Genomic DNA, 15,263 nt, shown 5'->3' on the forward strand with positions numbered 1-15,263 from the left:
CAAGTAGGTACTGTGTAACACTTTTTCACATTATAAGATAAAATTAAATAATACATTTTAAAAAACTCACAATAAAAACCAAACCAACATCAAACTAATAAAAAACCACAAAATACAACCAAAAACTAAAATAAAAACAAAAACCCCAAACAAAACCAAAAATAATCCAAAACAACAACAACAACAACAACAAAAAAAACAAACACTAACTTCAAGGATATTTTTGAACTCATGATATAACGACAACCACCTTATGAGGACATACTTCAACTTATCCATACATTTAAAGCTGACAAAATTAAATACATCAGGGAATTTTGCACCTCCTCTGCCACAGAAAAGATACAAACAAAAAATATAATAATGACCTTTTGCAACAGGAATCTTCTTCTGTTGATAAATTCTTCAGCATGGATGAAAACTTCCAGCAGGCTCTGTAAAGACCTTTGCCTAGAAACCCCCAGGCTCTGTCATACAATGGCAGATGGCTTGCTGCCAAATTTCCAAACCTTCCTAAGAACACAATATTCACTGAACTTTTTCAGTAAAACATCAGTGTTCATATACAGTAAGTACTTGCTATTTACACAACCCTAATGTCACCTTAAGGGTCCTTTTTCCATCTATATAATTTCTTTTCTAAATTAGAGGTAGAAGCAGGAGCTTCAGTTTGTATCATGAACTAAACCCTATGTCTCCAATGTGATACCACATCCATGACTTTTAAGTGTTGCTCAGGACATGAGGAAAATTAATGCTGTTTAGCACTGTGCTGCTCTGATCTGATTAACTGACTCAATCTTCCTCATACTCACACAACAAAGTGAAGAAATAGGAGATCTACCTTCTTAGACTAAAGGATGACTATTTGCCATGTATACAAGAAGAATTTTTTTCAGACAGCTTAAACTGAGCACATCAAGAAAAATTCTACTATTGCCAGAAACAGATTTAAGTCATTACATTTTACAGCATAAAAATTTATACCTTTATACCTAGTGGTTATGCGGTGGTGAGGACCTTAGGGAGGCCTGGAAGCTTCTACAGACTGACATACCAATATACAAAAAATGGATAAATCTATAGCCCCATGTAGTTCAAACAGATATTTACAGTTATTGCTGTCTTTCATGATTTTGTACTTTTGCACTTTTGCAGGAATATATTTCCTCTGGCTCATCTTTTCAGCAATACATGTGCACCTAATGTAAGATCCAGTTACAAGATTATTGTCTTGAAAGGAAAGATTGTATTTGATACTGAGCTGAAGAGTTTTACAGGAGGCAGCCTTGACTTTAACTGCAGAATGCTGTAACCACTGTATACATAAAGAAAGAAAAAAAAATATATAAGGGTATAAGGTACTCTTTAATGGATGTATTTCTAATTTCAGGATCACATATATAGGCTAATGAATATTATTAGTATATTAGTGCAGCAAAAAGTAAAAGAGTGGGAAAATAAGATGATTAAAACAAAGGTTGAATATTACAATGGCAATATAAAAACCACCAAAAAACTCATACTGCATTAAATACAAACCATCCACTATTGCACTGCTGCATGAAGTTTACCAGTAAAAACTTTTACAAAGTAAATTTCAGCTGCTCAAAATAAAAGTAAAACCTACGTGCCATGCCTAAGTAGTGCACGGCAAAGTATTTACCATGTATTTACAAGTATTTACCAAAGTATTTACAAGTAATTTAAGAAGCATTTTTAAGAAACTTATGTTTTGCCTTTCAGATACAGTCATTTAAAAATATTAGTGAATCCACTATTCTGGCAGGTTTTGATGGTAAAAGATCAGATTTAGGAAATGAATTATTGCCCCCTGGTGGCATGCTAAGAATCAATGCAATGAAAAAGAAACCAATTTCAGATAAATGAGCAAATCTTTTAAGAATCATGCTGTGTACAATTAGTATCTGGAGGTGTTAAAAGAATGCACAGTCATTTTAATATGACAACAGTAAATGGGGTATAATTTACTTTTTCATCTTCATGATAATTCTAATAAAGAATGTGTTATGTTTAATTATCAGCTTTGTAAAATGTAAATAATAACATTCCAGAATAAAACTCTTTATCAGCAGAATGCCACAGCAAAAACTCCTTACAGTCAAGCAAATTACTTCAACATCTAATTTTCATTTAAAAGAACAGTAAGTCTTTTTAATTTTCATATAAATATAGAAAACACTTCCTGAATCTGAATCCAACTGGGGCTCTTCTTTGCTCCATGAGATCACATCTGCAGGCAAGGGCAGAGAAGCACGGGAACAAAAGGATTTGATCTTATGACTGGCTAGAACAGCGGCATAGTTAAACATTGATGCAATGCCTTCCACATGGGTTAATACAGGAATTCATGTATCCTAATCCTCAAATTATGAGTTGTTAGCTAATGAATATTATTAGTAGTCTGACCAGCCAACAGCCACCACCAACTCCTATTCGATGTTGTTGATACTGCTTGGCACATTCCTTACGTCACCTCAAACTAACATGGCCCTAAACATGTACTCCAAACCGTTTTGCTGTTTCAGGTGGAAAAAACCTGCTTTATCACAGTGGGTTTATACAATCTGCAATTGCAATGATAAAATACATCTTCCAGAATACAAAAAGGAGAAATATTCATTCCTCATGGAACCACACACACTACCACAGAGAAGTTAGCAATTAGGTTATGTTGCACACACAAAAATGAGCATTTTTACATTTTAGTGTAATCATGTGTCCCTTCCATGATAGGAAAACCTGCACCTGCAGCAGTCTAACCTTGCCTTGCAATACTGACAACCAGCATTTGCATGACGTCTTTAAATGCACAACTCCAGATCTCCCGAAACACAGACATCTTGTCTTTGAGGAGCTGTAATATATTTTTCCCTCTTTTATTCTTGTTGATTCATTAGAGCACAAGAACGACTCACCTCAGTTCTACACTTCTCTACAAGGTCAATTATTACCATGCAAGTACTTGACTGAAAATTGGTTGCTATGAAGAAAACTCCATTCTCTGTCGAGGCATCTGATATATCACTGGTGATACCATAAGCTACTCTAAAGGACTGTCTAACTGGAAGGGCTATGAAATACACAGTAAATGAAAATTAATTCAGTATTTATTCAAGATAATAAGAGCATGACTTGTTTGGTCTGACACATTAGAATATGAATAAAGTTCTTCATGGCTTTGAATTCCTCATACCAGACTAGCAGTTTTACATGTCTGATGAAATCAGGACTAGAAATTTCACCTGAAATGTGGGTAGGAGAAGCAAAATAGTTCATAATTCTTAAAGCAAAAGAACTCCATGATAGACTTACCTGCTGTAGAAGAGAGTTAATTGCCATAAAGAGCAATTAAGCAACAAATGGGATACCTAACAAGGATTTGTGTTTAGAAGAAATGTTTTTGTCAGACAAACAGAAGTTGTCTATGCAACTGTAAATTTTGAGACTACTGCTGAGGCTGGCAAATGACAAGATGTCAGTGCATGTAAAACATTATCAGAAGTATGGAGGAAAGGGCAGGAGCAAGGTAAATGTACAGGATTAATTTGGACATGCCACATTTGATGGCTCCTGTCTGGCCCTAGAGGAACATACCTTGCCCTTCACTCACAAACCTCTCGTAATTAACTTATACCTGACATGGTCATTCTGTCCATGTCTCCCCTGTGACTGACACACATAGCTTTGGCTGCCTCGTACTAGCAAGTATTGACAAAACCAGGTAATTTGGCAGCGAGTCAACACTAACTACTCTCCCACATACTTGCATGGCAATGCTCAGCCAGAATGCTCTCTCCTAGCTCTTGCTGCTACCTGGAGGAAAGAGAGCTCTCCCTCCTCGCGGTAACCAGTGAGAACCCTCTCCTTGAGGGGAAGCCGCATGAGGAGGGCCGGAGGTCACCTGGCTTACTGAGCCTGGAGGAGACTGAGGGGAGGCCTCCTCGCAGCCACAGCTTCCTCGCGAGGGGAAGAGGAGGGGCCGACACTTCTCTTCGGTGACCAGGGACAGGGCCTGATGGCATTACCGAAGTTGTGCCAGGGGAGCTTTAGGTTGGGTATCAGAAAATGGTTCTTTACCCAGAGCACCAGTGGTTGGGCACTGGAACAAGCTCCGCAGGGAAGCGGTCACAGCACCGGCCTGCCAGAGCTCAAGAAGCACTTGGACCGCATTCTCAGGCGCACGGTGACTCTTGAAGTGTTCTGTGCAGAGCCAGGAGCTGGACTCGACGATCCATGTGGGTCCCTTCGAACTCAACATATTCTGTGATTCCTCCCTTAACCCACGCTGGCTGCTGCAGTGCTCAGTGCCGCTCCCGCTGTCGCCAAGGCGAGGACAGGGACTGAGGGGATCGTTTCCTCCGCCGGTCTGGCAGGCTGAGGGGAGGGGAGGAGAGGCGCTGATTCGGCGCCTTCCTGCCGGCGCTCGGTGAGGCGGGGGCTGTCCCGGGGGCCGGGAGAAGCCGGGAGAAGCCGGGCAGGGGGGAAGGCGCCGCGGGGGCCGATGGGTAACAGGGGGAGAAGGCGGTGGCGCCGCGCGCGCCCCGGCCGCGGAGGGGAGGGCGCGTGCGCGGGCCCCGCCCGTTTCCGCCCCAGCGGCCGCCTCAGGCGGGAGCTGCGGCCATGACGGGCAGCGATGAGGGTCGGAGCCGCCCCGCGGCGCCCCGCGCCCGGCCGCGCTTCGGAGCTTCGGTGTGAGGCCGTCTGTGCGCTCTCCCTTCTCCAGCGCCTCGCCGCGGGGCGGGGAGGAGGGGCAGGGGGGACATGGCCAGCCCCGACAAATGGGAGCGCCTGAAGCCGCAGCAGCCGGACGCGTCGCCTGAGAGCGAGAGCGAGGTACGTGGCGGGAGGCGCTGGCTGTGGACGGGGAGAGGGCGGGACGGCGCTGCAGCTGCGCTCCTGCCGCGGGAGCTTGTGAGGAGGCGGCCGAAAGCCCGTCCTACGTCTCTGGGCGGGAAAGATGCGGCGGGCCCGGCAGCGTGGTACCCGAATGGAGCTTCCCTCCCTCGTGACGTCGGGATGGGCTTCCCGGGAAAGGTGCTAGAATGCAAAAGGATGGTTTTTTTTGCCTGTGTTACCTATAGCCTCTTAATCGAGCTAAATATGTTGTAGCCAAGTATGAGAAAAGGGGACTACAGTGTGTTTTCTCTTAATGTCTGCGATCATCTTACGTGCAGCTGCCACCATTACCTTTAGCAATGCTATGAAGTAGCTCGCAAAAAAGCCTATTCTGTAAAACTTTTTAAAAAATGTTACATGTTTTTAGTTAATCCTGATGGTGCATACTTTTAATTTTGTGAAATATTTTAAATATATTGCTTCTTAAAAAAATTAATAGCGTCAGTTGGACTAAAGGCTACTTGGTAAGTATTAAAGCCATGAAAAAGTTCATGTAAGTTTTTAGGTGGGTAATTGAAGTGATGATTGTATGAAGCAAATGGTGTTGGCACAGCTTCTTTATGTAGATACTTAGATGAATGTACAATGGGTGAAACTTTCCTGAATCAGCTTCCAATGAACAGGGAGGTCAAAGGTGTGGTAATCATTAACAGCCTTGCCTGTGATGGCCATGGAATAGTGGGTGTGAATTACATCTAGTGCAGGCAGCAGATTGGTGGGATCCCTAGACAAGAGGCCATGAACTGCCCAACCCTTGGGATAACAAAAGGGGACAGAGATGGTGGCACTGCTAAGGTGGACGAAGAGAGACACATGGGGAGACACAGCAGGAGCAGAGGACTCAGGGTGAAGAGCAAGATTTACCTGAATAGACTATGAGGGTATAGAACCTTAGAGGTTCCTTTGCTGTGTGTCCCTCTTTGGGGGTACCAGCTTGGGCTGTTTCTGTATTGCTGCACTGTGAATAAATTGCTTTATGGAGAGACATCTGAGACTCTGCAGTGGGAAACCTGGGGTTGAAGCAGTGAGGAAACATGGCCTGACTGCATGAGTGTGATGTGTAGGGAGTCAAGTGGGCTTCCCAGTAGCTCACTGAGGCAGTCCACCATGAAGGGGCTTCAGTCCCAGCAGTGACAGCATGAGACTTGCGGGGAGTCTCATGAATGGTCAGACTGGGAAGTTTTCTTAACAGTGGGATATTCAAGACCCTCAGCCTACTAGTAAGGAAGGCTAGTAGTAAAGTGCAGAACCTGGATTCCAGCTTACTCAGTCTTCAAGACTCCAGCTTGTTCTGCCAAGAGGTAGGTTGTGACTTTTGGGAAGGCAACTTTGGAAGCTGGAGGAGCTGAAGAGATGGAGATCAGTAAGGAGAACCATGTTTCATCGTGACACCCATGGCAAAAAGAACAGGACAGACTAAAGAACAAGGATAAAAAGTGCCTGGACATGCAAATATGATGCTTGGAAAGCCAAAATATTAGTGTTGAAACTAGCAGGGAATGTCAAAGGTCACAATATTGAAGAAATTTCCCTGTCTGACCATGCAAAAGTTACTTTTGTCAGCCACTCTCACACCGCCTGAGCTGGGACCGAGGCCCCTTTGCAGCAGCACCCCCACACTCGCACAGACAAGGTCTCTTCACCAGATTGACCCCAGGTTTCCCGTAATACAGTCTTAGACATTTGGATTCTTAAAATAACTTAATCAACAACAGCTGGAACAGGGACCCTAAACAAAGGAAACCTTGGGCTTGTATACCCTGAATTGTGTTTTTGTGGTCAGGTTTTGATAGTAGGTGAGGGCTGCACAGTGGCTTCTGTGAGAAGCTGCCAGAAGTTTCCCGCATGTCCTACAGAGCTAATGCCAGGCAGCTCCAGGATGGATCTGTCACTGGCCAAGGCAGAGTTAATCAGAGATAGTAGTAGTGCCTCAGTGATAACATATTTTAAAAGTGGCGGGGGGGGAGGGGGGAAGTTATTATACCGTTATAATTACAGCCAGAGAAGAGTGGAGTGAGAGTATGTGAGAGGAACAACTCTGCAGACACCAAGGTGAGTGGAGAAAGAGGAGGAGGAGGTGTTCCAGGTGCCAAAGCAGCTGCAGCCCATGGAGGACCATGGGGATGCACCTGCAGCCTATGGAAGAGATCCAGGCTGGAGCAGGTCGATGCCTGAAGGGAGGCTGTGAACTTGTGGGAAGCCCATGCTGGAGCAGGTTCCTAGCAGGGACCCATGGATCCATGGAGAGTGGAGCCCATGCTGGAGCAGGCTTTCTGGTAGGACTCGTGACCCTTGACCCACACTGGAGCAGGCTGTGCCTGAAGGACTGCACCCTGAGGAAAAGTGATGGACATTGAAGCAGTTGGTGAACTGTTGCTGTGGGATGGACTCATTGGAGAAGTTCATGGAGGATTTCTTCTGTGGGAGGGAACTCCACACTGAAGTAGAGGAAGGACTCTCCACCCTGAGCAGCAGCAGGAACAACATTTGATGAACTGACATAACTCCCATTCCCATCTCCCTGCACTGCTGGTGTGGAGGAGGTGGAGCTTGGGAAGGCGGGAGGGGTGGGGGGAAGGTGTTTTCTTCAGATGTGTTTTATTTCTCATTATTCTGCTCTGATTTTATTGGTAATAAATATAATTAATATTCCCAAGTTGAGTCTGTTTTGCCCATGATGGTATTCGGGGAGTGATCTCTTCTGGTCCTTAGCTCAACTCACGAACTTCTTGTTACATCTCTCCCCTGACCACTTGTGGAGGGGAGTGATAGACCAGCTTTGGTGGGTGCCTGGCAGGGTCTGTCCTAGGGTCTGTCCTGTTGTCAGGTGGAGGATGTGAGGTTTATGGGCTGGAGGAAGGGGTCATCTAACACCTCATGAACCTGGGAAGTTGAAAATCAAGTGTTAAGCCTTGCCTTTTACCTGCAGTGGTATAGGCTGATGACCACCCTGTTGAAAGGACCTGGGGTTCCTCATGGATGGTGGGCTAAATGTGCACCTGCATTTTGTCCTGACATTAAGGCATATGAGACTGTCTTAGCAGGAGAACAGTAAATTGAGGGAAATTATTCTTTTTCTTTACTTGAAAACATGTTAGATTGCCCTTGGAATGCTGTTCCTGATTTAGGCCCACTAATACAGGAAGGCTGTTAATGAACTCCCGAGAGAACTTGTTAAGCCACAACAGCCCTGCAGTAAAATCATAGCATTGCCTGAGTTGGAAAGGACCCACAAAGATCGCCAAGTCCAACTCCTGCCCCAGCACAGGACAATCCCAAAATGCTCTCATGTTCCTGAGAGCATTGTCCAAGAACTTCTTGAACTCTGGCAGGCTTGGTGCTGTGACTGCTTCCTTGGGGAGCCTGTTCCAGTGCCCAACCATCACCTGGGTGAAAAACCATTTTCCTGATATCTAACCCAAACTTCCCCTGATAAGTTTCATTCCATACTTGCAAGCAAGTGAAGAACTTTAAAAGGTTACCAGATATTTCACAGTTGCACATGATGGGTGCCTGAAAGGAAATGGCCATGAATTGAAACAAAAGAAGCGAGAGAGGTTGCAGCTTGCCTGAGCATCAGCAAGTTCAGTGGTGTTTCCTGTTTTTGAAAACAGAGTGAGTTGTGCTGAGATTAAGGGCTGAAAATTCTGGCAGGGATTAAAGAGCATGTATTCCTTCTATCTAGTGACGCATCTTCACAGTAATAGCTGTTGAGTTGTCAGAGCTGATGGCTGTAACCTCTAAAGTAGATATGATGATTTCTTCTGAAGAAGCTCCCCCTGTAGATAGCATTTTATGACAGTTGTTTTTTTCCCTTTTTATTTCCTCAGGCATCAATGATCAACCTGAATGTGCACAAGGACACACAGCTTGTGAAAAGTAAGTTCCTACGTGTCATGTGTGAAAATTAATCTTGCAGTATGTTGTGCCTTTCTATAATGTGAGTACAATGCTGTAGACAAATGAAAAATTCTATTTAATATCAGCAGAGCAGGAAAAATGCTGAACACTGACTGAAATAACAGATGTGAAGCAATATATTCTTTATAGTTTTTCCTCTTCAGATCTGTTGCAAGTATACCTTCCCACTGCTATATAGAAAATAGTACACAGGAAAAGTGAGTTAGAGAAAACTGGAACAACATACTAGCAACCGGTGCATTTCAACTGGTGTTAATAAATGTGGAAATAAACTTGAGTGAATTTCTTGGTGTTGGGGGGTTTTTTGTTTATTTTCTCAACAGCTGAATTGTTTCATACATTCCACAGTAACACAATCGAAAACTGAGTTGTTGAACCCGTCCCTTTGTGTTAAGGAGTGCACAGACTTGCAGCCATGGAATGGGTGTGATACATTATGAGTAAAAGTGCATATCTCATTCATCTTGGAAAAAATACTGATGGTTGAAGTAAAAGTGTTGTCCAGAGTACTTTGTTTACACACTCACCTTTTCTTGAAGCATTAGACTTGAATGTGCCCAGGGACACATGTTGATCAGATGAAATACCTGGTTTGCTTTACAGGAGAAAAGACAAGTAACAGGAGAATTTGACAGTCTTTTATTGGCTGGCATCAAATGAGTGTGTGCATACCATGACTTTTTGTGCCTCAGAAGTAGGTGCTTTTTGTGCTTTTTGCATACATAAATAACAATCTGAAGTTATTAATCAGTGATTTATGCTGTTTCTGAAAATATGGTGGTAATGGATACACATAGCACAGTAATCTCTTAAACCAGGGTGTCAGGGTAGCTGTAGATCTTTGTTGTATTAGTAAATCAAACAATGGAATGACCAGTTCTTTTGCCTTGAGACCAAATAGTGCAGTTTGTCTACATAGTAAGTTCTTCAGTTCTAGAACAGAATGGTTCTCTCCAGGCTGAAACAGTCCTGAAGCCAAGATGACTCCTGAACCATGCCTAATGGTTACTTGCGAGGTCTGCTGGTTAAACTGGACCAAAAAGACGTGAAAAAATACTCTTAATAGTGTCATGCAGCAGAGACAGAGCTGTATTTCTCTGGCAGCACCTCAGCACTGTCCATAGTTAACCAAAGGTTTCAGTAATTGTTCAGTAATCCAATCCCATGTCCTGTAGAACATACAGTTACTCAGTTATTAATATCCATACTAGCAGTGTGGAGTTAAAAGCACATGAATGCTGAAAGCACAAAAATGCATGCTTGCTATTTAGATAAAATCATTGCAAACAAATGAAAGTTTGTGTAGTTAATAGGCTTTTTATGATGCCATTGCAATGTAAGCATTAAAAACTGCACTGCTTCCAGACTTTTACCTTCATTGTTACTTCATCACTATCGCTTCTTTTACTTCATGCTTATGTAGTAGCTTACCCTAAATATTCTGCCAAAACTTTACAGAAACTGTGGAAGTCAAAAGGCCTCGATTTGATGCATCATTGGTGCTTTTGACACGAAGATTTATGGCTCTTCTCAGAAAAGCTCCAGACGGTGTCCTTGATTTAAATGAAGTAGCAACAACACTTGGAGTACGAAAACGAAGAGTGTATGACATCACCAATGTGTTGGATGGCATCGACTTGATTCAGAAAAGATCTAAGAATCATATCCAGTGGATGTGAGTTGACTTTGAAGCTTCTAGTTTCTGAAACAGTAAATCCCAACAGTCTTGAGTAATGTTTATAACTTTAAGAGTATCTTTAAGCATATTAAGTTACTTCTCCTAGATAATATTTTAAGTTCTGTGTCCTTCCTTATGCTGTGTGAATTACCTAGTATGTTAACAGGTATCAAGTGCAGAAGTACATGGAAGCATATTTCAGGAGAATAAAGGATGCCAGACTTCCTTACTGTTTGCTGTTAGTATACTTGATGTTTAATAAACAGGCTTTTATTTATACAAACAGGCTAGACAATTTTCATATTCTTCTAGAGGTAACGATCTTGACCAACTTATTGGAAAAGCACCAGAGCAGCAAACCCTTAGAGATGAACTTACTGACTTATCAGTCATGGAAGAAGCACTGGATGAATTAATCAAGAATTGTGCTCATCAGATATTTGAACTAACAGATGACAAAGAGAATGCTAAATATCCTTTCAACTCTTGCATTATTTTAACACATGGTTTTGGTTACATGTTCTCAAATATCTAGTAAGAAGTGTAGGCTGATACCACAGGTATGCAGTACTGCTTGGTAATGAGTTTTATAATAGCAAGCTTTTTGATTACTTTGCATTTGAGAATGCCAGTCATGTGCCCTGCTTTGCAGTAGCATGGACAGTCTAACCTGTCCTCAGAGGAGTGCTGCTTTGTGACCTTTCCACTGCAGAAGAATGAAGTGAGGCAATAGCCTTAGCACCCTGACCATCACCCTGTTCTCTCCATTTGAGTCATCTCAGGGGCAGGTTTTGACCTACCAGTGAGCTCAAGCTGCATAGTGAGATGACAAAGAGGACTCAGAGTGGAGTCCCAGTGGCCTGTCACCAAGGAGATAAAATAGTATGTTGGTTATGTCCTAATACCCTTCTCTGTTAAAAGAAATTCCAGTGCAGTTCTGACTTTCAAATGGGTTTTGACAATAGAAAAGAGATTAATTTTAATATATAGCATAAAGATTGAATTTTGGCTTTGGGTTACAATAAAATATTACTTAGCTCCCTTGTTTGGCGGTTGTTAAGTTGTGTGTGCAAATGAAATGTGCTCATATTCTTTACACCTTACTGGTTAAGAAAATAGTTCTACAGTGTCTCAGGAAATTATTACTGTGCTATTAGAAAACAATGTAATTCCTGAAGAAGAGTATTCCTTCTGCTTTGTAGACTTCGGGCAACATCTGTGAAGACTATTCAGTTTTTTTTATAATATTGAATATATTTTTAAAAGCTTTTTTTCCTTCCTGGAAATACAGAAAAAGTATTTTTCTACCATTAGCTGATACTTCATTTTACAAAGCTAATATTAACCTCTGCTGAATTGTTGATCAATTTTCAGAAATTGGTATTGTGCCTCAACATATCTTGACATCACACTCTTGCTTCTGCCCATGAGCAAATTACTTTACGTAATCCTTGACCAATGTATACACTAGCTTATGTGACGTACCAAGATATCCGAAGCATTCAGGCATTTCAGGAACAGATTGTGATTGCAATCAAAGCTCCAGAGGAAACCAATTTGCAAATACCAGTTCCTAAAGATGTAAGTATTATACATTTCTCCTAAAAGAACAAAAGTTTTCAAATTTGATTTTTTGCAGCAGCAGTCAGTAATTGACTTTCAGTTTCTCTGTCATACAGATAGAGGTAGTTAAATGTCCTTGTGTTCCACTGAACAACGCTGCAGGGATAATAGTCTTGGAAGCTTACTTGCTGTATTTTTCTTTTTGCCTAATAACCAGGTAACTAAAGCTCAGATACATTTATGGCTTAATAAATGTATCTGAGCTTTAGTTACCTGGTTTTGTTAGAGAGAATGGAGCAGTTGTAATAAAGTATGCAGTGTACAGTATGGCTGGAAAAAGAAAACATTTTGTCACTCTGGTAGGTCATATCTAGTGGAATTTTTCATGGAGTGGGGCTGTGCCCTGTCCTCACCCCACGGTGCAATACACAGGCTCCATTCTTGTCTCACAGAGGAGCCAGACCTTTGCCCCCTGCACCCAGCAGTGCTGCAGCTGCATAGTGGGACCTGTGTACTGGGAACCCACTGTTGGTAGTGCTCTGAGAGGACAAATCCTGGAAGACAGTCTAAGATAACAAACAGAACTTTAATTCCATTTTCTTTTTTTCATGAGCATTTTTGATAATCTTCCCAATTGCATAGTCATTGAGGTTGCCTTGCTGTGTGGATAGAAAGGTGGGGATATCTTTGGAAAAGGAAATGAATCAGTAGAGCCAAAAGTGTTAGATCTACTGCATAGATCTCCAGTAGTTTCCCTGGTCAAAGGAGCTGTCTCTCATCCAGTGGAGATGAAGAAATATAATTCCAAATGCCTCCTGAAGCAATAAAAAGGCAGAATTTAAAAAGTTGTACGTTAGAACCGAATATTTTCTCCATTGTTCATTAAGATTTCTTTGCTCTGTGTCTTGCAATGTGATGTCTGCTTAAGGAAAGCAGTAGAAGCAATAAGCTTTACTATTTTGTTAAAGCTGTGTGCTCCAGTTTGTTGTCTGTTTCATGGCACTGTTTTGTCAAGTTTTTAAATACTGTTCCTAAACATATAAGTAAGTCTTGGTCATATATCTGAAGGTCAATAGAAAGACTAAACAAATACTTAAATGCACATTCATCAAAAATGAAAGCTTGTTAGCTTAATTCTGCATAATAATTATCCTGCAAATGTATGTAATAGTCAAAATTTATGTGGAAGCAGTAACACAATTTTAAATAGTTACATCATTTCTGTATTTGTTCTGTTCTTAATCTATTGTCTTTAAAATACATGCAAAAATAGATAAAGAATGTATAAGATTTATTCTTTTAATTATATACAAGCTGCTGTTTTATAGGATCACATAGAAGTACATGTGAAGAGCACAAAAGGACCCATTGACGTGTATCTATGTGAGGTGGATAAAGAAAATCCAGGTGCCAAAACTTGTGAAGATATGGATACTGTCACTAGTGAAATGGAGACATCATTTTATCCTGATGAAGGTAACAGCCTCCTTTTACATTTTTATCCAAGTGTATTTTTTTGTTTAAGATTATCATATTCTGATAAAGTTGTAAGCTGTACTGTTGAACAAGTATAAATTTCTGAGCATAGATTGTGGGCTAAGATGTGTGGGAGTATAGGAAATGCCTGGAAGAGAAGTCTGTGCTGTTGTGTTACCTCACAGCAACAGCAGGTCAGAGAGTCAGGCACGTGCACACAGAGCAAGGCGCTCTTGTTCCCTGGCCTTTTCCTTCCTTTGCTCTTTGCTGGTTTCCTGTCTGAGCTGCACTCCGTGGATGGAGCAGTGTGTGTCTGCTCTCAGCTGCTGCACTACAGAGTCTGCTCAGCTGAGATTATTGGCATGAGAGTTATGATGCTGCTGTAAACGAGACTGCTACTGCTCATTCCTGCCCTAAGGGAGGGCAGACAGAAGAGGGGACGTAGTATTTTAATCTCCTAAAACAAGATTGGATGGAATAGAGATTCCAAAGAACCCTAGTGCTGCAGGATGTTGTGGCTTAAAAATAAATGTGGCAGGAATTGCAGTAGCTCAGAACACAAAGAAAGAAATTATCTTTAGAAGTGCTGCTTTATAGGTGAAGGGAAGAGTTGGCTTTTTCATCCTAAGCATTTTTTAAATTCATTTCACTTGTGGAATAACTCAGAATTGTATTTTATACAATTGGAGTAATCATATTCCTTTTTTACTTTCCTTTTAAAGTGAGATCTCCGATGGAAGAGAAAAAAACATTTGAGATGCCAGATTATAGAATGTAAATATCTGTGTTATAGGGCTTTTCCAAACTGCTTGGATCTACAAACTTTGGAACATTTCAGGTTACAAAGTGTTTTAAAAACCCAGCAGTGGATTGGTTGAGTGCTTTCACAGGATTGCTTATGTTCCCAAGTCAAAAGGCTTTTTCTGGAGTTGCGTTTAGGAGCTTTGTTTTCTTAATTGCATGTGACTACAGAGCTTTGGGAAAACAGTATTTTTACCTTATAATTTTAATTGACAGAAAACACAGATAATCAATTACTTCCAAAAATTAAGGTTGGAGAACAATTTCTGGAAGGGTCCACACTCTGCGTGAGAATGTGTAAAATGAAGAAATGTACTTTTCAGTTCTGAGGCTGCACTACTAAGCAGGATTGTCAAATACAAGTGTAACAAAGAACTGGTGTATTGGAAGCCTTTGCTATAAAGAACAAGATGTAAATATCCTGAGAGTTATGCCTTACACTGTGTAGGTGCTGTTTGCATCCAGCTCTACATGAACTGTGGTATCAACACTGAAGTGAAATAATTGGGCTCTGTGTACATACTTGTATCATTTCTAGGTAGTTACTGATGTACATTTATTGAGATGGTTTGCATTTCTGCCTCTGTACAGCAAAGAAATAAAATAAGCTTACAAAAATATGAAATAGTCTAATGAAACATGTTGGGTTACATTTGCTGCAATTCACTTGGGAACTACAAACATTTTAATTATGTGTAAATTTAAAATCTGTTTTACATGGTGCTGTCAGATTCTGTGATTCACTTAGATCTGGATCTTGTGATGCCACAGTACTGTAGCAATTTTCGGAAGAATGAATGATAACTACTTAAATTGGTCCCTTCCAGTTTCTGGAGTTTACATACAGCAGAGCTTTACAGCACAGTTGAGTATCGTGACATCTTTGTGGCTCAGCTTGCAAAAA

At 41.4% G+C, this 15,263-nt stretch overlaps 1 protein-coding gene across 1 annotated transcript; it reads left to right on the top strand.

The window, feature by feature from the left end:
- Positions 1-8,640: 8,640 nt before the first annotated feature.
- E2F6 (E2F transcription factor 6) lies at positions 8,641-14,984 on the top strand. The gene is made up of 6 exons (XM_068183451.1): positions 8,641-8,799; positions 10,300-10,516; positions 10,832-10,990; positions 11,986-12,100; positions 13,411-13,558; positions 14,281-14,984. Exons 1-6 carry the CDS (start codon positions 8,757-8,759, stop codon positions 14,334-14,336), a joined length of 738 nt encoding a protein of 245 aa, XP_068039552.1. The 5' UTR covers positions 8,641-8,756; the 3' UTR covers positions 14,337-14,984.
- Positions 14,985-15,263: the final 279 nt, after the last annotated feature.

The sequence above is a fragment of the Anomalospiza imberbis genome, chromosome 3 (genome assembly GCF_031753505.1).
Source record: "Anomalospiza imberbis isolate Cuckoo-Finch-1a 21T00152 chromosome 3, ASM3175350v1, whole genome shotgun sequence".
NCBI lineage: Eukaryota > Metazoa > Chordata > Aves > Passeriformes > Viduidae > Anomalospiza > Anomalospiza imberbis.

What these genes read in the sequence shown, in the direction of transcription:
- E2F6 (XM_068183451.1), top strand. Translation starts at nt 8,757, where the DNA reads ATGATCAACCTGAATGTGCACAAGGACACACAGCTTGTGAAAA. An exon ending in GATGACAAAGAGAATGCTAA is followed by an intron (nt 10,991 to 11,985) that starts ATATCCTTTCAA and finishes ACCAATGTATAC; the next exon opens with ACTAGCTTATGTGACGTACC. An exon ending in AAATACCAGTTCCTAAAGAT is followed by an intron (nt 12,101 to 13,410) that starts GTAAGTATTATA and finishes GCTGTTTTATAG; the next exon opens with GATCACATAGAAGTACATGT.